This window comes from Mobula birostris, chromosome 2, assembly GCF_030028105.1.
Source record: "Mobula birostris isolate sMobBir1 chromosome 2, sMobBir1.hap1, whole genome shotgun sequence".
NCBI classification, from domain to species: Eukaryota; Metazoa; Chordata; class Chondrichthyes; order Myliobatiformes; family Myliobatidae; genus Mobula; species Mobula birostris.
In genome coordinates, this window is record NC_092371.1 from 178,237,975 (window position 1) to 178,264,541 (window position 26,567).

At 42.2% G+C, this 26,567-nt stretch overlaps 1 protein-coding gene across 1 annotated transcript in view; it reads right to left on the bottom strand.

Moving 5' to 3' along the window:
• The window catches only part of dlgap2a (discs, large (Drosophila) homolog-associated protein 2a), a 118,105-nt gene that overhangs the window by 65,029 nt on the left and 26,509 nt on the right, over nt 1-26,567 (bottom strand). The window contains exons 3-5 of the mRNA XM_072278305.1: nt 23,467-23,614; nt 13,374-13,593; nt 10,337-10,339 (exon numbers count right to left, since the gene is read on the bottom strand). Of these exons, the coding sequence (XP_072134406.1) occupies nt 10,337-10,339; nt 13,374-13,593; nt 23,467-23,614 (371 nt within the window). The remainder of the gene's footprint in view (nt 1-10,336; nt 10,340-13,373; nt 13,594-23,466; nt 23,615-26,567) is intronic.

The window sequence follows — 26,567 nt, forward strand, 5'->3', positions numbered from 1 at the left end:
CTCCACTCTTTAAGAAGGGAGGGAGACAGAAGAAAGGAAATTATAGACCAGTTAGGCTGATTTTAGTGGTTGGGAAGATGCTGGAGTGCATTATTAAGGATGAGGTTTTGGGATATTTGAAAGCACATTATAATGAAAGCCAAAGTCAGCGTGGTTTCCTGAAGGGGAAATCGTGCCTGACTAATCTGGTGGAGTTCTTTGAAGAGATAACAGGCAGGAAAGACAAAGGAGACTCGGTGGATGCTGTTTACTTGAATTTTCAGAAGGCCCTTGAGAAGGTGCCGCATGTGAGGCTGCTTAACAAGATAAGAGCCCATTGTATAACAGGAAAGATACGAGCATGGATAGAAGATTGGCTGTTGGAAGGAGGCAAAGAGTGGGAATAAAGGCGGCCCATTCTGACTAGTTGTCAGTGACTAGTGGTGTTCTGCAGGGGTTGGTATGGGAACCGCTTCTTTTTATGTTGTATGTCAAAGATTTGAATGACGGAATTGATGGCTTTGCGGCCAAGTTTGCTGACAATACATAGATAAGTGGAGGGGCAGGTAGTGTTGAGGAAGCGGAGCTGGAAGGACTTGGAAAGATTGGGAGAATGGGAAAAGAAGTGGTAGATGGAAGAAAATATAGGGAAGTCTCACAACACGCTGGAGGAACTCAGCAGGTCGGGCAGCATCCGTGGAAATGATCAGTCAACGTTTCGGGCTGGAACCCTTCATCAGGACTGTAGGGGGAAGGGGCAGAGGCCCTATAAAGAAGGTGGGGGGAGGGTGGGAAGGAGAAAGCTGGTAGGTGCCAGGTGAAAAACCAGCAAGCGGAAAGATAAAGGGGTGGGGGAGGGGAAGCAGGGAGGGGATAGGCAGGAAAGGTGAAGAAGGAATAGGGGAAAGCACAATGGGTAGTAGAAGGAGGCGGATGCTGCCCGACCTGCTGAGTTCCTCCAGCATGTTGTGAGTGTTGCTTCAACCCTAGCATCTGCAGAGTATTGTGTGTTTAGTATAGGGAAGTGAATGGTCATGCACTTTGATAGAAGGAATAAAGGTGTAGACTATTTTCTAATGGGGGAAAAAATTCAAATATCAGAGGTGCAAATGGACTTATGCAGGACACTTTAACTTGCAGGTTGAGTTGGTGGTAAGGAAGGCAAATGCAATGTTAGCATTTCAAGAGGACAAGAATATAAGGGCAAGGATGTAACACTGAGGCTTTATAAGGCATTGGTCAGACTGCACTTCGAGTATTGTGAGGAGGTTTGGCCCCTTATGTGAGAAATAATTTGCTGGCATTGGAGGGGTGGGAGAGTCCAGAGGAAGTTCACAATGGTGATTCTGTGAATGAAAAGTAACATATGAAGAGAGTTGGATGGCTCTGGGCCTGCTCACACTGGAGCTTAGAAGAAGGAGGGGGAATCTCATTGAAATCTGTCGAATATTGAAAGGTCTAGATAGAGTGGATGTGTCAAGGATGTTTCCTATAGTGGTTGAGTCTAGGACCAGAGGGCACAGCAACTGAAAAGAGGGAAGTCCATTTCGAACAAAGTTGAGAAGGGATTTCTTGAGCCAGAGTGTGGTGAATCTGAGGAATTCATTGCCACAGATGGCTGTGGAGTTCAAGTCATTGAGTATATTTAAAACAGAGATTGATGGGTTCTTGGTTAGTCAGGGTGCTAAAGGTTACGACAAGTAGGCAGGAAAATGAGATTGTGAGGGATAATAAATCAGCCATGATGGAACGATGAAACAGACTCGATGGTTCGATTGGCTTAATTTTGCTTCTATGTCTTATGATCTTAGGTGATGGCTGAATCGAGGCATAAGGGGGAGCTAGGCAGATTGAGGAGGGGGAGTAAGAAGAGTGACATAGTGACAGAAGCTTGCCAGTGATAAATGGATCCAGATGGTGGGGTTGTTGGGTACATGGAAAGGAGAGTGTGGGAACAGTGATATTAGAGGCTATGATGTGATGGGAGGAGATGACAGATGATAGTTGGATCTGATAGGAGAGAAGGGTGGAGCATGGAATCGATTAAGGGAGTTGGGGAGAACAGTTGGGAACAGTGGGTGGAGTGTCCCAGTAGGAGGGTATGTGAGTGATGAGCAGATGGAGTGGGGTGGGAAAGGAAAGAACCAGGATGTGGGGTTTGGGGTGTGTGTAGGAGGAACTGAGAAGTTAGGAGAGGGAGCATTTACTGGAAATTGGAGAATTCAGTGATCATGCCATTGTATTGTAGACTACCCCAGAGGAATAAGAGGTGATGTTCCTTTTGTTCTGTGTCTGGCCTTACCCTGGCAATGGAGTAGTCTGAGGACAGACAGGATGGTAGATGTGTCCAGCACCATTCCGGGCTGTGAGGTGTTATAGACACAGGCACAATTACCATTGGTTGGCAGGGGAGGTCACTGTGACAGTATACTGAATATAACCACAAATGTCAGCCAACAAAAGTAGGCCAGCATCAGGCCAGAGCCTTGAGTCTCCAATCTATCTACTCCTCCTGAAGTTCCATTCTCCATTGGGTCCATGTAGTCACACAGCACAGAAACAGACTCTTTGGCCCACCATGTCCATGCTGTTGTCATGACTGTCTTCACTTATCCCAGTCTACCCAACATATCCCTCACCTTCTCAGGCTCCCAGGTGAAACATCACCTTGTACTGGTCCAAACATGTGGACAGTACAGTTAAAAATGTGCACCAGCATCTTTCCTTCCTCAGAAGGCTAAGGAATTTTGGTATGTCCCTAATGATTCTTGCCGGTTCTCCCGTCCATTCTGCCCTCCAATGTCCACTTGCTGAAGGAATCGGGCCTGCAGTCCTAGGAGTCGCCAGATGCCAGTGGCCGGAGATGGGGACGTCGTAAGCGGTGTGCGAGGAAGTGGAAGCAAGGCGAGGGGGCAGGAGTCTGTGCCAGGAAAAAAGCAAGCCCTAGCCGGCCAGCTGTCCCGTCCATTCTGCTCTCCAATGGACATTAAATTGCAGTACATCCGACTCCAACGAAACACTCGGCGGGAGTACAGCTGTTTATTTATGTAATAGTTTTTCCCTCAAGCCATCAGACTACCAACCTACTGCCCTCCGCTGTGCCTATTGTCTTGTTTATCATTTATTGTAATGCCTACACTGTTCTGTGTACTTTATGCAGTCCTGGGTAGGTCTGTAGTCCAGTGTAGTTTTTGTGTTGTTTTACGTAGTTCAGTGTAGTTTTTGTATTGTTTCATGTAGCACTATGGTCCTGAAAAACATCGTCTTGTTTTTACTGTGTACTGTACCAGCAATTATAGTCAAAATGACAATAAAAAGTGACTGGACTTGACTTGACTTGATTCTTACAGACTGAAAGTTTCCTATCTGCATGCATCACACAGATAGGCAACTGCTCGGCCCATGAATGCAAGTTGCAGAGTTGTGGACACAGCCAAGTCTATCAGACAAAGCAGCCTCCCCTCCCCGGCTGCGTCTAATTCATCGATATCCTATTTACACTATGAGGGTATCAACTTTAAATTCCTCGGTGTTATTATTTCGGAGGACCTGTCCTGGCCCCAGCACAGGAAGTGCAATTACGAAGGAAGAATGGCAGTGCCTCTACTTCCTTAGGAATTTGCGAAGATTCAGCACGACATCTAAAACTGTGACGAACTTTTGTTGGTGGGTTATGGAGAATACTGTATATTGACTGGTTGCATCACAGCCTGGTTTGGAAACACCAGTGCTCTTGAATGAAAAATTCTACAAAATAAAGTAGAAAAGGCCCAGTACATCAAGGTGAAGCCCTCCACACCACTGAACATATCTATATGAAGCATTGTCGCAGGAAGGCAGTACCCATTATCAGGGACCCCCTCGCCCACCCAGGACATGCTCACTTCTCAATGCTGCCATCATGAAGAAAGCCTCAGGGCTCACACAACTAGGTTCAGGAAGTGTTATTACCCCTCAACCATCAGGTTCTTGAACCAATAGGGATAACTTCACTCAACCTTACTTGCCCCATCACTGAAATGTTCCCGCAACCTACGGACTCACTTTCAAGGATTCACCTCATGTTCTTAATATTTATTGCTTATTTGTTTATTATTATTATTATTATTATTTCTTCTTTTTTGCACTTGCAGTCTGTTGGCTTTTGAACAATAATTGAATTCCAAGTTGGTGAGGTCTTTCATTAATTCTAGTATGGTTATTATTTATTTGTTCTTATCGATTTATTGAGAATGCCCACACGAAAATTAATCTCAGTGTTGTATATGATGACATATACAGCATGTACTTTGATAATAAATTTACTTTGAACTTTGAAATGCATCACTGCAGAACTACTTGCACTGAGATTTCCTAGAGCAGTATCTCCCATGACAAGCTGAGATACTGCCTCTAACATATGTAACAAGACAAGAAAAGCTAAAAAGCTGATGCAAACATTTTTTCTGTTTTTCAACTTTTTGTTAAGCTCTCATGGGAAAGCAGCTTTGTGTTGCTGCTTAAGGGCAATTGTCTTTATTGGAATAAGCCACCTGTGCTTTGAAAGCAATGACTGAAAAATCCCATTTTATCTCTCCCGAGCAAAATTGTTTGACTGAAATGTTAAAATGTCTTTAATTTTAACAGACAATTTTCATGTTCATGGGGAGTAACATGAGCATGTAACTCTCTCCATGAGGGCCACAGATAGGGTGGACAACCGGTACCCATTTGCCAGGATAGAAATGTCTACTACTGGAGGGCATGCATTTAATGAGAGAGGGGAAAGTTCAAACTAGAAGTGCAGGGAAATATTTGTGCACAGAGAGTAGTGGCTGCCTGGAAGGCAGTGACAGTAATGTTGGTAGAGTCAGACACATTAGAGATGTTTAACAGGCTTTTTGATCGGAACATGAATATGCAGAGAAAGGAGTGATCATGTGCTGGCAGAAGGGATTTGTATAATTAGGCATCATTACCTTAATTATTTCGCCACAATATTGTGAGTTGAAGGGCTTGCTCCCGTGTAGTACTGTTCAGTGTTCTACATTGCATGTACTTTGACCTTATTTCCCACCCCTGTGCCAACATTCCAGCATCTAGAATATTCTCCTGTGTTTCTGTACAACTTATTGTCACCTCCATAATTGTTGTGAGCGGTTGGTGACTGCTGGCCAGAAGAAACGATGATATGCAATTAGTGGATTTGATGAATCAAGGACACGGGTAAGCAGGCAAACCAGTTTTTGTTTCCCCCCATTTTGTGGACACTGAACAGTTTCTTGCTCTTGGATAATCTAATCAGAGCAACTGAATGTGGACACAAGGAACTTCCCTACTAAATCCGAGGCCATTCTCGGAGGAGTAGCTACTTATTATGTAAAATGCCAAAGAAGCAATCTGTAATCTGTTGGACTCTGTCTGGGTTCCCTCTTTTAACTGGTTTGGACCAGTCAGAGTTGAAAGACACAAATGCACAGGGCTGGGGTGGGCAGAATCATGAAACAATTTTGGTTGCAGCCCTGTACAATGACCAGTAAGAAGCTGACCCAGGTAGGTTAGGTGACCTTGAGCCAATGGGATGGAGATCCAACAGTTCTATTGATGAGAAACACTATAAGACTCTGGAGCTCCAAATACCAGGGGTGATAACTCTCCAGCAGCCAGAGAGCAACATCGCGGATAAGGAGGACCCCACGGACACGTGGAGATTGGGACCACGAGGAATGCCTGGCTGGCATAGACTCCTTTCCCGGGTAATACCTTTTCCCTTCAGTGACTGTTCATGGAGTGTCAGGGGTTCTAGTAGGGTGCATGCAGGTAGATAGAGTGTGAACCCACGTGCTTTTTAGTTGAAACAATAAAAGTTACTTGTCAGTAAATACAGATTCTCTGTGCCTTACTGATCACTATTAAAAGAGGTGATTCTTGGAACAGTGGCACTAACTTTCATCTTATTTTTAATACCATCAGACTAGTTGGTAGGAACAGGTTTCATATTAACTGACTTTTGAAACAAGAATCTGTTGGATTAGAGAATGGAATGGTTATTTTCCTTGTAGTGTAACTTCCCTATACTTGTCTATATTTTTATACAATCACCTACATACATGTAATTGCTCAGTGAATCTTCCAGCAATTGCAGTGAAACAGTAGTTGCTTCCATATTTTTCTAGAAGCTTCTCAGTTTTTCTGCAAAAGATGCCACACTGCTTGAATCTAGCTGTTTTATGGGATATAACGAAACCAAATTTCCCTCGAGATTAATAAAGTATATCTATCTATCATCAATGGAATGTTGTTATCTCTAGTCTGAGTATGAGATAACCATGACTGCTTTTTCCTTTGTCCTTCTTTGTTCTTGTAAACACTTAACAAAATTACTTTGTAATAAATTTCAGAATCACAGAATCATAGAGTACAGCACAGAAATACGCCCTTTGGCCCATCTAGTCCATGCCAAAAAACATTTAAGCTCCCTATCCCCTATGACCTGCACTGGGATCATAGCCCTCTATATCCCCACTATTCATGTGCCTATCCAAACGTCTCTTAAACAATGAAATTGAGCTTGTGTAGACCACTTGAGCACTCTCATGACCCTCTGAGTAAAGTTTTGACTCATGTTCCCCTTAAGCTTCTCATCTTTCACCTTTAAGTCATGACCTCTGCTTCTCATCCCAACCAAACTCAATGGAAAACACCTGTTTGTATTATGCCCCTCATAATTTTGTATACCTCTGTCAAATTTGCTCTCAATCTTCTATGTTCTAAAGAATACAGTCGCAACCTATTCAATCTTTCCTTACAACTCAGGGCCTCCAGACCTGGCAACATCCTTGTAAATTTTCTCTGCATTCTTTCAACCTTGTTTACATCTCTCCTGTAGGTTGGAACCAAAACTGCACACAATACTCCAAATGAGGCTTCACCAATGTCTTATACAACTTTAACATAACATCCCATCTTCTGTACACAATACATTGATTTATGGACAATATGCCAAAAGCCTTCTTTACAACCCAATCTATGCCACTTTCAATGAATTATGTACGTATTCCCAGATTCCTTTGTTCTATCACATTCCTCAGAGCGCTACCATTCACTGTGTAAGACCTTCCCTAGTTGGTCCTACCAAAATGCAAAACCTCACACTTGTCTGTATTAAGTTCCATCAGGCATTTTTCAGCCCATTTTCCCAACGGATGCAAATCCCTCTGCAAGCTATGATAGCCTTCCTCACTCTCCACTACATCCCATTTTTGGTGTCATCCACAAATATGCTGATCCAGTTGACCACATTATCATCCAGACCATTGATATAGATGACAAACAACAAAGGACCCAGCACCAATCCCTGCAGTGATAAACAACAAAGGACCCAATGGTACTTATACTTTATGTAATAAGTTTCTGCCCAGAGCTATAAAATGCAGTAGGAATGAAGAGAACATGAATTTGAAGTAGCTGAATTCATGTAAAAACTTGTGAATATGAAAGGTCAACAAGAATACACAAATTGTTAGAACTAAAATCTCAAAAACTATTGCTAATATGTATATTGTTTCTGATTGTGATAGAGATTACCTCTTGTTTGTAGAGTTCAATCTCTCACTCGACCTCTTCCTGTCACACTCCCTCTCCAGCTGTTAATGCTACTAAGACCATAGAGCACAAAACAAAACTAGACTGTTCAATACATCTAATCCACTCCACTATTCAATCGTGGCTCATTTCCCCGCCTCTAAACCCCATTCTCCTGTCTTCTCCCTGTAACCTTTGAAACCTTTACTAATCAAGAACCTATTAACTTCCACTTTAAATATACCCAATGAGTTGACTTTCACAACTACCTGTGGCAATGAATTCCATAGATTAACCACCTTCTGGCTAAATAAACTCTGCCTTATCTCTGTCTAAAAGGGCATCCTTCTTTTCTGAGGCTGTGCCCTCTGGTCCTACACTCCTCCATTATCTAGGCGTTTGAACAGTCAGTGGGTTTCAGTGAGATCCCCTCTCCCCCATTCTTCTAAATTCCCTGGTTCCCTAAATTTCTTTCTGATCCATGAGCGGTCCAGCCAGAGAACAGTTCAAACCCAGAATTTCTGCCTAACGAGGCAAACACAGAATCACATTACTGACACCCAGGGACAAGCAGAGACCACAGCACCACTGAACAGAGACGGAGACAGAGAGAGAACAAATCACTGAGCAAATGCTTAGTGCTGGTGTACCAATATGCTGCGGAGTATTAGGACGAGTTGCCATGCCTGAAACTCCCCACGCGCTGAGCTCCCGATTTCTTGGCGAGTAATGTTGCATGCCGTACAGGGGGAATGCTGAATAAATGGGAAAAAGAATTATATATTTTTTTAAAAAATGGGGGAATCAGATATCAGCACACAAAACTGCAGGAAGTCAATGTGTTAGAAACAATTGTGCAAGCTCATATTTCTAAAATTGGGAAAATAAACAAGCGTTGCTGAGAATAAAAGATTGCTTCCACAGAAACTTTTGAATTAATAGTGACCATAGGCTTATATCTTGGTCAATATTTGGTTTTGAAGCATAGCAACCCATGAGATTCTGTTTCTAAAATGCTGTACCAATTTTTGCCTCCGTCTCTTGACCTAACCAACCCACATGAAACTTGATGTTAGTTTTGCTGGTTAATGTTCTCATGTCAGATCCGATGCTCCAAACCACAAACTCTCTTTAGGAGGTAGAGAAGAAAGCACTGGTTATAACTGTTGCAAAGAAGGTACTGCAGGGATGTGAGCTAAATGTGAAAATGTGCCTGATTATTGGAGTCAGATGACATATCAAGGGGCTATAGTGACTTACATTTATACTTTTAGAATTAATTATAGCCCAACAAATAATGTCTCACATGCAAAATTCTGGAGGAACTTCTGGCTTCTGCCTCCTTGCTTTCCAGCCCTGATGAAGGACCTAAGCCTGAAACATTGACTGTTTATTCCCTCCATAGATGCTGCCTGACCTGCCGAGTTCCTTCAGCATTTTCTGAGCATTGCTCTGGATTTCCAGCATCTGCAGAATCTCTTCTGTTAAAAATAATGTCTCACTTTACAATTTTATTATTAGGTAAAGGGAACCTGGGTAAAGGGAAGTTCCTGCTGTAAGATATTCTTAAAGATGATTTTTGGCAATGACACTTGTAAAGAAATGAATGAATTGGCAAGTTGGGGTTCAGCAGTGGGGAGAGTCAGCATCTTTAATTCCTGGGTGTTCATATGTTGGATGACCTGTCCTGAGCCCAGCACAGAGAGGCAATTATCAGAGAGGCACACCACTGTCTTTACCTTCTCAGGAGGTTAAAGAGGTTCTTCGTGTTGCTGAACTTTGACAGATATACTTTGAAAGTGTCCTGACTGGCTGCTTCATGGTCTTGTACGGCAATTCAAATGCACAGGGACACACATAGCTTCAGAGTGTAGTGGGCTCAGTCCAATACATTACGGGCACGTACCTCCCCACTGTCAGTGGTATCTACAGGAGGTGTTGCCTCGAAAAGGCAACATCCATCATCAAAAATGCTCATCATCCAGACCATGCCATATTCTCACTGCTACCATCAGGCAGAAGGTACAGAAGCCTGAAGTCCCACATCACCAGGTTCAGGAACAGTTACTGTCCTTCAGCTGTTTGGTTCTTGAAGCAACTGGCACAACCCTAATCACCACCTCAGTATGGCAACACTAAGAATACTTTGCACTACAGTGGACTTGGTTTTCGTCCTAATAGTGTTTTTTCTTGTATAATTTATGTTCAATTTATACTTATCTTTTGAATATTATGCCTCTGATGCTATGCATTGAACATGTTGCAGGTAAGTTTTTAATTATAGCTGTGCACATACAGTATGTACGGTACTTGTGTAGATAACAACCCACTCTACATAGACTTTTGACAGGAACAATAGTCTATAGAAATATATTAGTATCAAACTATGACTCAACTCTAGTTTTAATCCTCTGGTACAAATTCTTGGCTGTTACAAATTAAATTAGTGAGAATAACAATTAGAAATATTGTTAATACGTACTATGTGCCATTGACTGCATCTTATGAGTGTTTCACATTGAAATTTCATTAGGTAGTATTGATTTAACAAACTTTTTTCTCTCAGGCAATCAGTAAGTTTCTGAACAGCTCTCAAAGCAATCCCATTCCAATAACAGCAATTCTGAACATATTTTATACTCAAAGATCAACGTTGCAATTTTAATCAAACCTTTATATCTGCAGAGATATCGAGTCAAGGATCTCAAAAAATTTACTGAGCAGCATACTGAAATGTGAAGCTTTACGTGGTCATGTGTGGTTTTTCACTGATCACAAGGACAGAAAGAGGGACCTGCTCCTACAGGCAAGGCACTGTGAGATAAGAAATAAATTTAAAAAGGAGTTCCTCAAAAGGGGTAATTTCTGGAGTGTCCCCAGTGGCACACCCTGAAGAGTACAGAAACAGAATAATCACTTTGAACACATGGATGCAGAGATGATTCAGATTGGAGACTGTCAAATTTACAGGGCAATGTGACAGGGAGACAGGACACATAAAGGTTAGGCAGCAACACACAAACTAACTGTGGGAATATGTATCCAGTTGTTCATTGAATGATGGTTCACTGGTTGACCATTGAGTTCAATGTTCAGCAACTGCCTCCTGTGAAGCCCAGGAAGGATCTGAAAGATTGGGTGGTGAGTTTGACAGGGGACAGCTACCAGAAGGCTGCTGGCACCCTTCTTCTGTAGATAACAATCTTGAAGATTGTTAGCTACAATCTTCTGTGAGTGAAGCACTCAGAGTCAGCCATGTTGGAGAAGTTTCTGCTCAGTCTGTAATCACAGAGTGCCACGGTCTTCAGAGAGAGCTGCATCCCTCTGTTGTTCCTCCTTCTCTGGGTCAGTCACGGTCCTCACTGGATGGAACACAGAACAATATCGCACAAGAACATGTCCTTCAGCCCACAAGGCCAAATTAAATTTAATTCTCTGAGTAAAAAAACTTGTTCCACGTATCTTTTTTATACTTCCAACTCTCACCTTAAATTTGACTCCTGCATTTGATATTTCTACCCTGGGAAAAAAGATACTGACTGTATTTATTATGTATTATGTCTCTATACCTCCCATAATCTAACAAACCCTCTTTCTGGTTTTCCCTCAGTGTCTGGTGCTCCAAAAAAAAACAACCCAAGTTTGTCAGGCAGCATCTTGGTGAACCCCTTCTGTACCCTCTCCAAAGCCTTCACATCCCTTCTGTAATGGGGCTGCCAGAACTGTGCACAGTTAGATGTTCAACCGAATGCAAGATCTGTCTGATCTTGTGAATCGCACGTTCAGACGGCAAATCTCCTTTGTGTAGGTGACACTTCCAAAGTCTTGAAGCAATCCACAAAACATAACCTCTCACTGCAAGGACTGAGGGCAAAGCTTTTGCCAGAAGGAAGAGTGAGCAGTGAATATACCATATGTTGTATGAGATTGATTCAGCTGTGTTCTCACCTGGGAAATCTACGGACAACAAATTAAGCTAGAAAATATATGCTAACGAGGCTTCAACTAAGCAATTAACATATTTGTATCTGATGTAACAACTCAGATGCCTCGAGGGGCTGTGCACAGAGCTAACCTGCAAGAATTCAGTGTGTCGGAGCTACTATCAGACATCATGCTAATTTTTATTTTCCCCACAAGCAATTAAATCTACGAGTCTGCAGAGCAACAACTACCCCATTAATTTTGTTCCTCAGTCTCTATCAGGTACACTCTGAATTGCTCCAATTCCAGTATTTCAGATTTGGTATGTTAACGAAGACTAACAAGTTTCTACAGGTATTCTGTGGAGTGCATTTTAACAGGTTGCATCACTGTCTGGTATGGAGGGGCCACTGCACAGGATCGGAAAAAATCCTGCAGGAAGTTGTAAACTCAGCCGGCTCCATCCTGGGCAGTAGCCTCCCCTCCATTGAGGACATCTTCAAAAGGTGATGCCTCAAAAAGGGGGAATCAGAAGGAAGGTACAGGAACCTGAAGACACACAGTCAGTGCTTTAGGAACAGCTTCCTACCCCCCATCATCAGATTCTCGAACAGACCATGAACACTACCTCGCAAATTGTTGCTCTCTTTTTGCACTATTTCTTATTATAATTTCTAAAAATATGTATTGCTGCCACAAAAACAACAAATTACACCACTTATATCAGTGATAAAAAAAACAATTCTGATTCAATTTGCAATACTCTGATGCCAACACATTAAGAGGGAGAGATTAGGTTTCGTCCACCAGAAGGGGAAGCAGTGGGGAAAAGTAAAGGGTGGAAGAGACTTCAGCTTCTCATCTGCTGCCTGCACGATCGTCTCAACTAATTAATCACAACTTATTACGCTACACGTGCTGAACCAAAGCCTTCAGTCTGAATTGTAAACTCGTAAACACAATTGTACATTTAATTATCTTGGTGCATGAGTCAGATTGTCACCACAGCAAATTGCTTTTTGGAAGCTTCTGTAAGCTGTTGAGAACACAAATTAAAAGTCTCAGATTATCACAGGTCAATTTAAAGAGACCAGAGAAGTATATTTTGCTTCAGGATGTGCCCATTGTGTTGAAAGTGCTTTCATGTGTTTGGTGGCATCTCAGAGGGAATAAAGGATTGTAAGTCTTTGATCCTAATGTATGTTAAACCCTTGCGATATTCTGTCCACCAATATTACAGGCAGCCTTTTAGTTAGATACAAATCACTGGTAACTACGAGTACTGAGGCTTCACACAACAACAAATTGGAATAGCCTTGCATACTTACTGTATGTAAACAACCCAGACAATGATTTTATGAACCAATCAACGAAGTGGCAGAATTAGCAAAGAAGGGGAGGAATTAGCAAAAGCAATCCTGAGATGGTTTTGGATTTGGGAGGTGGGAAGGTATAAGGGGATAAACAGGGAATTCTGGAAGTATGGGTTATCAGTTAATTGAGTAAAAGGATGGTTAGTGGGCAGTCTCAGTTGTCATATGCCTACAGAGGGGTTTGGCATTCAGACCAGTGGTCCAAGGGTTCGTGAGGTCACTGATCTTTGGGGTGTAGATAAAGTCATTCCTTAAACACAGAGCCTTCTAACCTACTGTAAGATCAATCTATCTCTTCAGTGTATCATCCCTCCGAGATCCTGACAAACACACGTAAAGCAACTTCAACACAATGGGCACATCAAGAAGGCAAACATCCTCATCTGGTCCTTTTAAATTCTCACTATGGCAAGGAACCTTCATATCTGGCTCTTGACTGAGGTGTGGCCCTGCTTTTGGCACCTTCTGTAAAGGTTATGTCTATTATAAAGCAAGGAATCAGGAACAACAAAAGTGAAAATTCAGCTGAGTCACCTGTGGTGGATCTGATGGAGGAAGCCATCATGGCTGATGATAGTGATGGGATACAGTCGTCATCCTGTGAGTAGCCAGCTTGAATGGCTCGCAGGTAACTGTGACTGCGTGTGCGGAAACAGCCAGGAAGGTCCAACGCATCCACAGCCTGGGATTCAATCTCTCCGAAAACAGACTCGCAAACTGACTCAAACTGCCCGTTGACCTCAGCCTCACTCACCTGCAGGTACAATTCAGAGAGAGACAGAAACTTTACAGATGAGATTAAATGCTCCTCTTTTCCTGTGCGCTTTGTGTCTACATAAACAGGAGCATGCCGATGAGCATTGTCCAATTAAAATAAAGGGTCACAGATCAAATAAAACATGACTATTTGTAAAAATGCATTTTAATTGGCGGATTTGAACATGCCAAGTGGTTCTGTCCTGTTTGTTCACACCAGAATTCCAATTATATTTGATATGAAGCTAAGAGACTTCACAGGAAAGCCAACTTTCTACACTTATACAGAATGTGAATAAAGGAAATCTGCAAAACATCCTTAATGATAGGGAACACCTTTGAGGTCCAGCAATAAAGTAGAGAATGCAGGAAATGCTCATGTTCAGGCAGCATCAGTACAGAATGAGGAAATATATCTGTAACTAATCTCTATCCTGCTGTATCCTTTGAGAATCCTCTCCACTGTCCACAACTCCACCAATCTTTGTGTTGTCTGTAAAAGTTCCAACCCACAGTTATCATACTACAACCTTCAGGGTCCTGAACCTGTATGTATTAGTTCACACACTTCACTGACTTGAATCCACAACCTAGAATCTCACTTTCAAGGACTTTACAACTCATGTACTTGGAGTTATTTATTTACCTTTTTTATTTATTATTTGTACATTTTTGTCAGTCTTTATTATGTATAGTTTTTCAGAACTTCAATTGTATTTCTTTATTTTCCTGTAAATACCTGCAAGAAAATGAATCTCAAGGTATTATATGGTGATGTATACGTACTTCAATAATAAATTTTTTTGAATTTTGAATTTTGAACATTTTCATCCAAGTGATTTATATATAACTATGAAAATTTGAGGGCAGTACAGAACACCACTGGTCCACCTCTCCCTGCCTCTATGTGTAAGCCAATTTTGAATCCAAGTGACCAAGACATCCTGGATCCCATGTACCTTGATCTACTGGATCTGACTACCACAAGGGACCTTGTGAAATGCCTTTTAAAATCCATGTAGACAATATCCACAGCTCTACGTTCATCAACACCCTTGTCGTCTCGTCAAGACACTCAATCAAGTTATGTTAACATTACCTGCCCTATAAAGAGCCATGCTGACTGTTCCTAATTAGGTCCCAGTTTTCCAATGGTACATAAATCCTATCTCTGGGAATCATCTTCAAAAGCTTCCTACCACTGACCTGAAACTCACTGGTCAATAATTAACCTTTTCCAGTTCCATCCCCACCAAATCAAAGTTGCATAAAATTAAGAAGTTCTTGTTTTTCTATAGTTGAATGTACATTTGGTTTTCCCATATGTTAACAAGTGCTTTGACATCACTGACCAAATGTGTTTCGTTGGGTTTAAGTCAGAATTTGCTTGCTTTAAGTTTTACTTTCAATAGCAAGGTATCAATTTAGAGACTTCATTTTGTTACTTATCTGGTAAAAGGGAAAGGGATTACACCACTTAACAGTGCTCAGCCTGGAAATGGGTGGAGTTTTTTTTTACCTTGTGTACCATCCATCGTTAGGGGCCAGATTTTGTGTGAGTTTGCTGTCAATTCTGTTCAGAATCCCCAGAACTTCCCTGTATACATGCTGATAAGGAAAAATTCCTGCATATCCAAACGTTTACATGAAAATTCCAATCTGTGACAACTATCTATCGTGGGACATAACCAGAGTGTCTCCGAGTCACAGGGCTCCTTAGCACTGAAATAGGCCTTTTGGACCAATTAGTCCATCCCAACCTGTTCTTTAACCTAGTCCCACTGACCAGCACATGGAGCATATCTCTCCAAACCCCTCCCATCCATGAAAGATATCTAAAAGTTATCCAAACTTTTCTTAAGTGTTACAACTAAACCTGCGTCCACCACTTCTGCTGGCAGTTCCTTCTGCACTTGCAACACCCTCTGAGTGAAGAAGTTCTCCCTCAGATTCATATTAAATATTTCACCTTTCACCTTAAACCTATGACCTCTAGATCTAGTCTCACACTACTTGAGGAGAAAAAGCCTGCATCATTTCATCCTGTCTATATCCCTCATAATTATGTATACCTTCAGATCTCCAACAAGAGAAAATCTGCAGATGCTGGAAATCCAGGCAAAATGCTGGAGGAACTCAGCAGGCCAGGCAGCATCTATGGAATAAAGAGCAGCTGTCTTTCCCCTTCGGCAGGACTGGAGACAAAAAGCTGAGAAGTAGATTTAAAAGGTGGGGGGAGGGGAGAGAGAAACACAAGGTGATGGGTGAAACTTGGAGGGGGAGGGATAAAGTAAAGAGCTAGGAAGCTGATTGGTGAAAGAGGCAGAAGGCCATGGAAGAAAGAAAAGGGGGGTGGAGCATCAGAAAGAGTGGATGGGTGGGCAAGAAGATATGGTGAGAGAGGGAAAAAGGGATGGGAATTGGTGAAGGCAGAAGGGTTGGGGTCATTACCAGAAGTCTGAGAAGTCAATGTTCATGCCATCAGGTTGTAGGTTACCCAGACGGAATATAAAGTGTTGTTCCTCCAACCTAAGTGTGGCCTTATCACGATAGTGGAGGAGATCATGGATATATATATCGGAATGGGAATGGGAAGTGGAATTAAAATGGGTGGCCACTGGGAGATCCTGCTTTTTCCAGCTTGGTGAAGTGGTCTCCCAATCTACATCGGGTCTTATTAATATACAAGAGGCACCAATGCTGAACTCATCGACTTCATCCACTTTGCCTCTCACTTCCACCCTGCCCTCAAATTTACCTGGTCCATTTAAAACACCTCCCCTACCTCCACCCCCCCCCCCCCACCACCTTTCTCTGTCTCTGGAGACAGCTTATTCACTTATCATAAACCCACAAACTCTCACAGCAACCTGGACTATACCTCTTCCCACCCTGCTACTTGTAAAAACACCATCCCCTTCTCTCAATTCCTTCATCTCTGCCATATCTGCTCTCAGGATGAGTATTTTCATTCCAGAACGAAGGAGATGACTTCGTTTTTCAAAGAAAGGGGCTTCCCTTCCTCCACCATCAACACAGCCCTCAACCACATCTTTTCCATTTCATGCATGTCTGCTCTTACCCCATCCTCCTGCCACCCTACCAGGGATAAGGTACCTCTTGTCCTCTCCTACCACCCTCCCAGCCTCCACATCCAGCAGATAAATCTTTGAAACTTCCGCCATCTCCGGTGGGATCCCACCACCAAGCACATCTTTCCCTTCCACCCATTTTCCGCTTTCCGCAGGGATCACTTCCCACGTGACTCCCTTGCCCATTTGTCCCTCCTCACTGATCTCCCTCCTGGCACTTATCCTTGCAAACAGAACAAGTGCTACACCTGCCCCTACACCTCCTCCCTCACTACCATCCAGGGCCTCAAACAGTCCTTCCAGGTGAGGCGACTCTTCACCGGTGAGTCTGTTTTGGTCACATACTGTGTCTGATGTTCCCAGTGTGACCTCCTGTATATCGATGTCACCCAACATAGATTGGGAGTCCACTTCACTGAGTACCTATGCTCCTTCCACCAGAAAAAGCAGGATCTCCCAGTGGTGACCCATTTTAATTCCAATTCTCATTCCCATTTTGAGATGTCTATCCATGGCCTCCTCCACTGTCATGATGAGGCCACACTAAGGTTGGAGGAACAACACTTTATCTTCCACCTGTGTAGCCTCCTACCTGATGGCCTGAACAGCGATTTCTCAAACTTTCGGTAATGCCTACCAGCTCCTCTCCTGCACCATTTCCCATCCACTTTTCTCTCTCTTACCTTAACTCCTTGCCTGCCCATCACCTCCCTCTGGTGCTCCTCCCCATCTTCTTTCTTTCTTGGCTTTCTGTGTCACCAATTAACTTCCCAGCTCTTCATCGCTTCCCCTTCAGATTTCACATATCACCTTGTGTTTCTCTTTCTCCCCCCCCCACCTTTTAAATCTACTCTTCAGCAACTTTTCTCCAGTCCTGCTGAAGGGTCTCAGCCTGGAACATCGACTGTACTTTTTTCCATAGATGCTGCCTGGCCTGCAGAGTTCCTCCAGCGTTTTGTGTGTGTTACCTCCAGATCTCTACTCATTCTCTAGCGTTCCAGGGAATAAATTCCTAACCTATTCAACTTCTCCCGATAACTCAGGTCCTCATGTCCTAGCGACATCCTGCAAAGTTTTCACTGAATTCTTTCAAGCTTAATCATGCCTTTCTTGTAAGATAGCAGTCCAATACAGTTAATTTGGCCTCAATAATGTCTTACAGAATTTCAGCATAACATCCTAACTCCGGTACTCAGTGCCTTTATTTATTAAAGCTAAGGTGCCAACAACTCTCTTTATGATCCTGTCTACCTGTGATATCACTTTTGAGGAATTATGGATATGTATTCCCTGGTCCTTTTGTTCTATCCCACATCTCAGTGCCCCACCGTTCATGATGTAAATGCTACGCTACCTTGTCCCCCCAAAGTGCAAAATCTTGCACGTGTCTGCATTAAGTTCCATCTGCAAATTTTCAGCCCATTTTCTTGGATGGTCCAGCTTTGATTGCCTCCCTACTGTCCACTATGTCCCCAGTCATAGTGTCATCCACAAGTTCGCTGATTCAGTTCACTACATGATCATCAAAATCGAGTTTAAGTTCAGTAACAAGTTTAGTGGCATGTATGCAACTAAACGAAGCAACGTTTCTCCAGACCATGGTGCATCCACAAAATATATATTTCACACAGTTCATAAACAAAGATATCACCATCAATAAGTTAATAAATATAATTCAAATGCATGTAGGGTGTTTAAAATCATGAATATAGATGATAAACAACAACAGGCCCAGCACTGATCCCTGTGGCAGCCCACTAGTCACAGACCTCCAGTCAGAAAGGCAATCATCTACTACCACTCTCTGGCTTCTCCTGCGAAGCCAACGTTGAATCCAAATGCCAAGCAACATAATCTTCTGGATCAGTCTCCCATGTGTGACCTTGTCAAAAGACTTGATAATGTCTTTTGTATCTTTACTTTGTCTCACTATATATACTGATTATCTAAGGGTCTCCAATTATCATTTACTCTTGGTATGATTTATTGTAGACTTGCTCTCTGATTAAAAGCATAAGAAAATGGGAGCAGGAATAGGCCACAAGACCATTGAACCTCTCCCACCTTTCAGTGCAATCATGACACATTTGACCCAGCCCTCAATATCTTTTCTGTGCCAGCTTTTCTTTGCCCTCAGTGACCCAAAATGCCAAGGTGTACACACCTTCATTGACCAAACTTCCACAAGCTTCCAGGGTGGAGAATTCCAAAAATTTTCCCCTCTCTGCAAGAAGGAATCCCTTTGCAGACCAATTTTAAACACTTGGCTAATTAACTTGAACAAGTATACGCTGGTTCAAGACTCTCCAACTGGTGGAATCATATCAACATCTACCTTGTCAAGCCCACATAGGATCTTATATGATTCAGTGAGATCATCAACCGGACCTTTATTCCAATTAATTAATTATTTATGGTATTATAACCCTTGCAATCAAGAAATGTTGAGCTTCTTCTGATGATAATAGACACTTCCTGAGCTCAGAGATAAGACTGCAAACAGTGCTATCGGTATAACCTCACCAGCACCCCATATAACTGTAAACTCTTTCTAAACTCCATTTCTTTACAATATTCCATGTGCCTCCCCAACTAATTGCTGCACTTGTATCTATTTTTTGGAGTCCATGCAAGAGAATCACTGCATCTTCTGCACTCCACACTGCTGCCATCTCTCTCTCTCTTTATTAGATAATAGTCTTCTGATTCCTTTAATGAACTAATCTCTCACTTTTCTACTTTAAACTCCATTTGCCAAGCTTTCTCCCACTCACTCATCCTATCTATATCCTGTTGCAGAATCCAGATCTTCTCATTGCAACATGCCAGCCCACCTACAGAATTTTTGTGCCATCCACAATCTTGGATACCTTACATCCTGCTCCTCCTTGAATTTGTTAATATAGTTGGTAAGTAATGGAGGACTAAAGGCTCCACTTGTTCTATCCTTCCAGTCAGCAACCACTGACTAAATTTGTCCCTCCATTTTCTATGTAATGACGTCTGCAGAACAATGCTAACACTTTGCACCCATACCATAATCCCTTGTACATAAGGTACTAATCCACCCCTCCATTCCCCAACCACCACTACTTTATCATTTCCTGTCAGTCACCTTATGTACAGACACTCCTGTGCCTTGTATCACTTTATGGTTATATATTAAATCTATGTATGTAAGCTATCTTATGTATTTATATTATATTTATTGCAATTTTTATTATTGTATTCTTTATCTTACTGTGATTTTTTTGGGCTATGTTGGATCAGGAGTAAAAGTGATTTCATTCTCCTTTTCACTTGTGTACTGGAAATGGCATTAAACCATCTTGAATATGGTGTCTTGCTGAATGCATAGAACAAAACGTAGAACAAAGGAAATTACGGCACAGTGTAGGCCATTCAGCCACAAGATGTTGCGCCGACATTTAAAATTACCCTAAGATCAATCTAAACCTTCCCTCCTACCTAGCCCTCTGTTTTTCCTATCATCCACATGCCTATCTAAGAGCTTCTTAAATGTCTCTAATGTATCTGCCTCTACCACTACCCTGGCAACATGTTCCATGCACCCATCACTCTGTGTAAAAAAACATCTTTCCTTCAATCACCTTAAAATGTTGTCACCTTGAATTATTCATTGTCACCTTGTGCAGAAGTCTCTGATTATCCACTCCAACTATGCCACTTATCGCACTGTACATCTCTATCAAGTCACCTCTCATCCTCCTTTGCTCCGAAGAGAAAAGCCCTAGCTTGCTCAACCTATCTTTATAAGATAGACTCTGTAATCCAGGCAGCATCTGGTAAATTTCTGCACCCTCACTAAAACTTCTACTTTTGTACTGATAATACTGAGGCTTCCTCTGTAGTGGGACATCGAAGGTTCACAGATTGAGGTTTATTCCTCTGAAGAGCACTTTGCATTTCATGGACACAAGGGAGAGCCATGCCCAATGCTGCAAATTTGAGAGTCTTGGAAGCTTTAAGAGAACCTCAGTACTAATCAATAAGCTCCAAAAACTGAACCTTAGTACCTCCCTCTGCAACTGGATCCTTGACTTTCTCATCAGGAGGCTCCAGTCAGTGTGGATCAGAAATAACATTCCCTCCTTGCTGACAATGAACACTGGCACTGCTCAAGGATGTGTGCTTAGCCCACTGCTCTACTCTCTCTACACTCACAACTGTGTGGCTCGGCACAGCTCAACGCATTCTGCGTTTAGTTCTGTTTTCTAGTATTTCAGATTTAGTATGCCGACGAAGATGTGTATAAGTGCATCATGGAGTGCATTCTATCTAGATGCATCACTATCTGGTATGGATAGACCACTGCACAGGATTGGAAAAAGCTGCAGGAAGTTATAAGCTCAGGCTCCAACGTCGAGGACTCCTTCAACAGGTGATGCTTCAAAAACACACATTCAACATTTTAGTAACAGTTTCTTCCCCTTTGCCATCAGATTTCTGAAATGCCAATACTACCTCACTATTCTTTCTCTACTTGATCTCTTTTTGCACTACTTACTGAATTTTTACATATATATTTTATATGTATATATCTACCTATACACGTTATTTAAGGTTGATATAGCCGGGATTGGGAGTGGGGATAAGCTCCCGCTACCTATTAAATGATCCCAATGGCATGCGTCTCATATAGCCTCTGATAACCAAGTCCAGCTCCCGGACTTCACACAGGCTTAGCCACTAAGCCTGGTAGAAATGTTTCTACTGACAGGAGAAGGGGCAAAGGTGGGTTACTGGCACCTTAAAACCAGTTGCTTTTGGCAGACAGAGCTTGTCTTTTGTGGTTGACAGCTCTTCTAGAAGGAAAGCTCTGATCTCAAGCCTCCGCTGCCTCTCATACCCACTGCTACATGGGCATCAACTTGCTCTCCATATCATACTCCCCTAGCTAGATATATATGCACTACTTAATTAATTATGTATATTCTTATAGTAATTTTTAATTCTTTCTGATAGTGTATTGCAATGTACTGCTTCTGCAAAACAACAAATTTCACAACATATGCCAGTGATAGTAAAGCTGATTTTGAAGTCCTCACAAAGCTAATTTTTCTTGCTTCTCATACAGATTTGTTCATCCCCGTACATTCAAAACATGGTTTAATGAAGTGGCCTGAAATTATTCCAGTTTTGCAAGTGCCCTGACAGGTAATTAACACTGTTGTTCATGCAGTTCCAATTGTTCAGAATGGATACCATGATCTCATTACTGCAACAAAACAAGTGTATTTGCTTTGAATATGGAACACCACAAGAACAGACACTTTAGCCCAAAATATCTGTATTGAAAATGAAGCTAAATTAAACTAAATCTCTTCTACCTGCATATTCATGCATTTGTCCAAAAGCCTTTTCAATGTCTCTATCCCACTACATCAACCTTTTCATCTGGCAGCCCATTTCAGGCTCCCACCACTGCTGGTGTAAAAAACATGTCTTGCACATCTCCTTTAAACTTCCACCCTCTCACCTTAAAAGCATGTTCTCTAATGTTTGATATTTCTACCTTGGAGAAAAGTCTCTGACTGCCTACACTATCTATGAGTCTTATAATTTTATAAATTTATCAGGAATTCTCAACAATTTCATGACTAAGGCAACAAAATACATAAACCACACAAGGCTTAACATTTATTTGTTCAACAGGAACAAGTTACCTTTGTAAAAATCAAAATGTGACTTTAGTCCAACGAAATCTATCCGTCTGGGTTCACCTTCCTCAGCTAAGACGCATGTTCATAACCAGTCGTACACAGGTACCTTTGTGCAGGGTGATCGGGTAATGAGTTTAATGTCTTTACAAGTGCTAGACAGATTGTTTTGCATTTAAAACTTCTCATGGATAAACAATACCTTTCATCTCTTCCTGAAAGTCTTACCAAGTCAGTCAGGACTGTGCAGTGATTGTAAAATGGCTTAAAACTTCATTTGTTACTGCATTCCTTGCGGCTGTAGATTTCAGCTTTAAAATGTAAGAACAGAAATATTTCAGTGTCCCTTGGCAGCTCGTTGCCAAATGTCACCACAGTCTGTGCTTGGTGAATCTGTGGAATTCATTGCCACAGGTGGCTGTGGAAGCCAAGTCATTTGGTATACTGTATTTAAAGCACAAGTTCTTGATTAGTAAGAGCATCAAAGGTTACGAGGAGAAGGCAGGAGACTGGGCTTGAGAGCAGTAATATATCAGCCATGATGGAATGGCAGAGCAGACTGGATGAGCCAAATGACCTGATTATGTTTCTATGTCTTATGGCCTTATGATCTCTTCTCGATACTGTAATCAGGCAGGAGGTACGGGTGTGTGAAGACCAACACCTCAAAGTTCAACAACAGCTCCTTCCCCACGATCATTAAATTCTTGAACCATTCTGAAAAACCTAATACTTCTTGGACTGTACTTTCACTCTCCCAATCTTGCATTAGTGTAGTCATGTTTATTTTGCACATGTTAATTTAAGTTTATGTTAACTATGTCCATGTCTTGTTACATATTATGCTGCTGTTAAGGAAAGTGAACTTTCGTAGTATTTATACCTTGGGTGGATGTACATATGACAATAACAAACTTGAACTAGAACAGATTATTTTTGACTGAACTTCACTGAGGTTGATCAGGATGGCACATGGCTTCTGCTATTGACAAGTACTGGGAGAGGGAGAGCAGAGGTGGCCTGCAGAGCAGATTCAGTGGGCCAAATGTCCTATGCTCCTATCTCTTATGGTCTTTCTCTGGAAGGGTTAGGACTCACCTGACTGACACAGCTGGCTTGGCTTAGGGTGCTCACCGCTCTCATGTAGCTCTGGTTCCTTGAACGGAACTTGGGTGAGTTCTCGTTGGCACTGGGATCTAAACTGTGGTTGATGGTTACCTCAACTGCAGATTGCAGGTAGCTCTGGCTGCAAATGAAAGAAGGCACTGAGAACAACAAGGCCAAAGAAAGGTCTACAATGATATAGCATCTTACAACTTCAGGAAGTCCACAAAGCTTTTCAGTTACATACTGACAGCACATTCTCAGGGTAGGAAGGTAGGGTCGCAACGTAATGGTAACACAGCCAGAAGAAATTACATAGTGTCAGCCAGTTAGACGGGGCTGATTTCTGATTTCTGGTTGTGGGTCTGTTTGCTTTACCCATGAAGCTCAGACTGATCAATATTTCCAGGGATACCTGCTGAGCACTGCTATATCTCTGCTGAGGGATCCATGGAAGTGTTTACAGTGTTTCACCAAGCTCTTCCATTGCAGTTACCATGACAACCAGGAAACGATTGTGCAAACTTACAGTTGTAGAGACAAAGAGTCACAGCACCTGGAGGCAGCCCCTTTGGCCCAACTTGTCCATGCCCACCAAGATGCCACCCTGAACTAGTCCTATTTGGCTGCATTTGGCCCACATTTCTATGAACATTTCCTATGCATGAATCTATCCAAATTTGTATTAAATGCTGTAATGTACCCACTTCTACCACTTCCTCTGCCAGCTTATTCCATATACTCACCACCCTCTGTAAGAAAAAGTTGCCACTCAGGTCCCTTCTAAATCTTTTCCTCTCACCCTAAATTTATGTCCCCAGTTTACCACCCCCCTGCCTTTGGTGAAAAGACTGCAACTTTATCTACATCCCTCATGATTTTATAAACCACTATAAGGTCACCCCTAACTTCTACACTGTCAGGGAAAAGCCACAACCTTTCAAGCTCCTTCTTATAAGTCGCTGGCCAGAACTACACACAATACTCTTAGTACAGTCTTACCAATGTAACATGTACCACTTGTAACATGAAGTTCCAACTCTTGTTCAATGCCCTGGCCAATGAAGACAAACATGCTAAATGCTCCCTTCACCACCCTGTCTAGTTGTGTTGCTACTTTCAGGGAATGCTGGCCCTGTTCCCCTTGGTCTCTGTGTTCTACTGTACAACAGTCCCCAGAGCCCTGTGATTCACTGTGTAAACTCTGTACAACAGTCCCCAGAGCCCCGTGATTCACTGTGTAAACTCTGTCCTGATTTAACATCCCAAAGTGCAACATGTTCCACTTGACTGAGTTAAGTTACATCTGCCATTCCTTGGTCCATTTCCCTATCCTGCTCTATTCTCAGACAACCTTCTTCACTGTTGTCCACACCATCGATATTGCAAATGTACTAACCACATTACCTACATTCTCATCTAGTTATTTAATCCTAAGTACTTCACCACTATGTAACTCCAGCTATCCTGTGCTTACCTTGGAGACAGGTTGTTGTGATGTGCATGCTTTGCCTGCCAGATATGTGCAGGTCATACTGTGGGGCCATATTTGAGATCTTCTCATGATAATAGTACATCTGGAAACATTTGTTTTCCAATTTGAGGGCTGTGGGCTTTGCAGGCTGAGCCTGCATTTTGTCACTCATCCATACTTACTCCCAGAAGGTGGTGGTGAGCTGCTTTTGTGAACAGCTGCAATTCTTGAGGTCTCCATATCCACAGACCAGTTCCAGGAGCTTGACCCAGTTATGGTGAAGGAATGCTGATATATTTCCAAGTCAGGATTGAGTGAAGTTTGCAGGGGGTGATGATCCCCTGGATTTTGCAGCCCTCTCCTTTGAGCTGGTGGCTATCAACTGGGCTGCTTTGTCCTGTGTGGTGTCGGATTTCCAGAGTGGTATTGCAATCATTAAAATAGAAACCAACTATTTAAATCACAAATTGCTGGTAAAATATGAAATCTGTTCAGTTTGCTTCAAACACAAATCTTTTCTAATTGGAAGGTTTGCTCGTGTGTGGGGTGGGGGTTTGGTGGAGAAGGTGAATTTAAACTAGAGTTGCAGGGGATGGGAACCGGAGTGCTAAAACAGACAGTAGAGAAGTTGAGGAGAAAGATGTTAAGCCTACGTACAAGGTCAGGAATCAAAAGGTTGACTATGGTGGGACTAATGTTCTGAGCTGCATGTATTTCAATGCAAGGAGTATTGTAGCAAAGGTGGATGAGCTCAGGGCATGGATCAGCACCAGGATTTATGACATTGTAGCCTTTAGTGAGATGTGGTTGGGGGGTGGGATGCAGGGCTGGCAGCTCAGTGTTCTGGGGATCCATTCTTTTGATGTGATAGAGCAGGAGGGATTTAAGGGGGGCAAAGTGGCATGACTAGACGGGAAATCTCATGGCAGTGCTCAGCCAGGAGAAACTGGGAGAACTCGTGTAGTGGGGCTTTATAGGGAGAACTGAGGGATAAGAAAGGTATGACCACAATGATGGAATTACATTATCGACTAACAGGTGCAAATTTGTGGAGAGATCACAGTTTGTTGCAAGACTGTGATAGTAAATGATTTTAGCTTAATCCATATGGACTGGGACTTCTATGCTGTGAAAGGGCTGGATAGGAAAAGGTTTGTTAAATGTGTCCAAGAAAGTTTCCTTAATTAGTAAATTGAAGTCCCAACTAGAGAAAGTGTAATATTAGATCTCCTAATAGAGAATGAGACAGGGCTGGTGACAACTGTTTGTGTAGGGAAACTCTTTGCATCCAGTGTTCATAAAACCATTAGTTTCAAGGTAGTTATAGATAAGTATAGGAATGGTACATGAGTTGAGAATCTAAATTCAAGAACAGCTAACTTCAATGGTATCAGAAAGGATCCAGGAAGCATCGATTAGGATAGGTTATTTTCTGGCAAAGGTGTACTTGGTAAGTGGGAGGCCTTCAAAAGTGAAATTTTGTGAGTCACATCAGAATAAAAGGCAAGGATAACAGTCTTAGTAAACCTTGGTTTTCAAGAGATACTGAGGTCCTTGTTAAGAAATAATTGTGGAGCATAGCAGGTATAGGCAGGTAGAAACAAACAAGGTACTTGAGAAA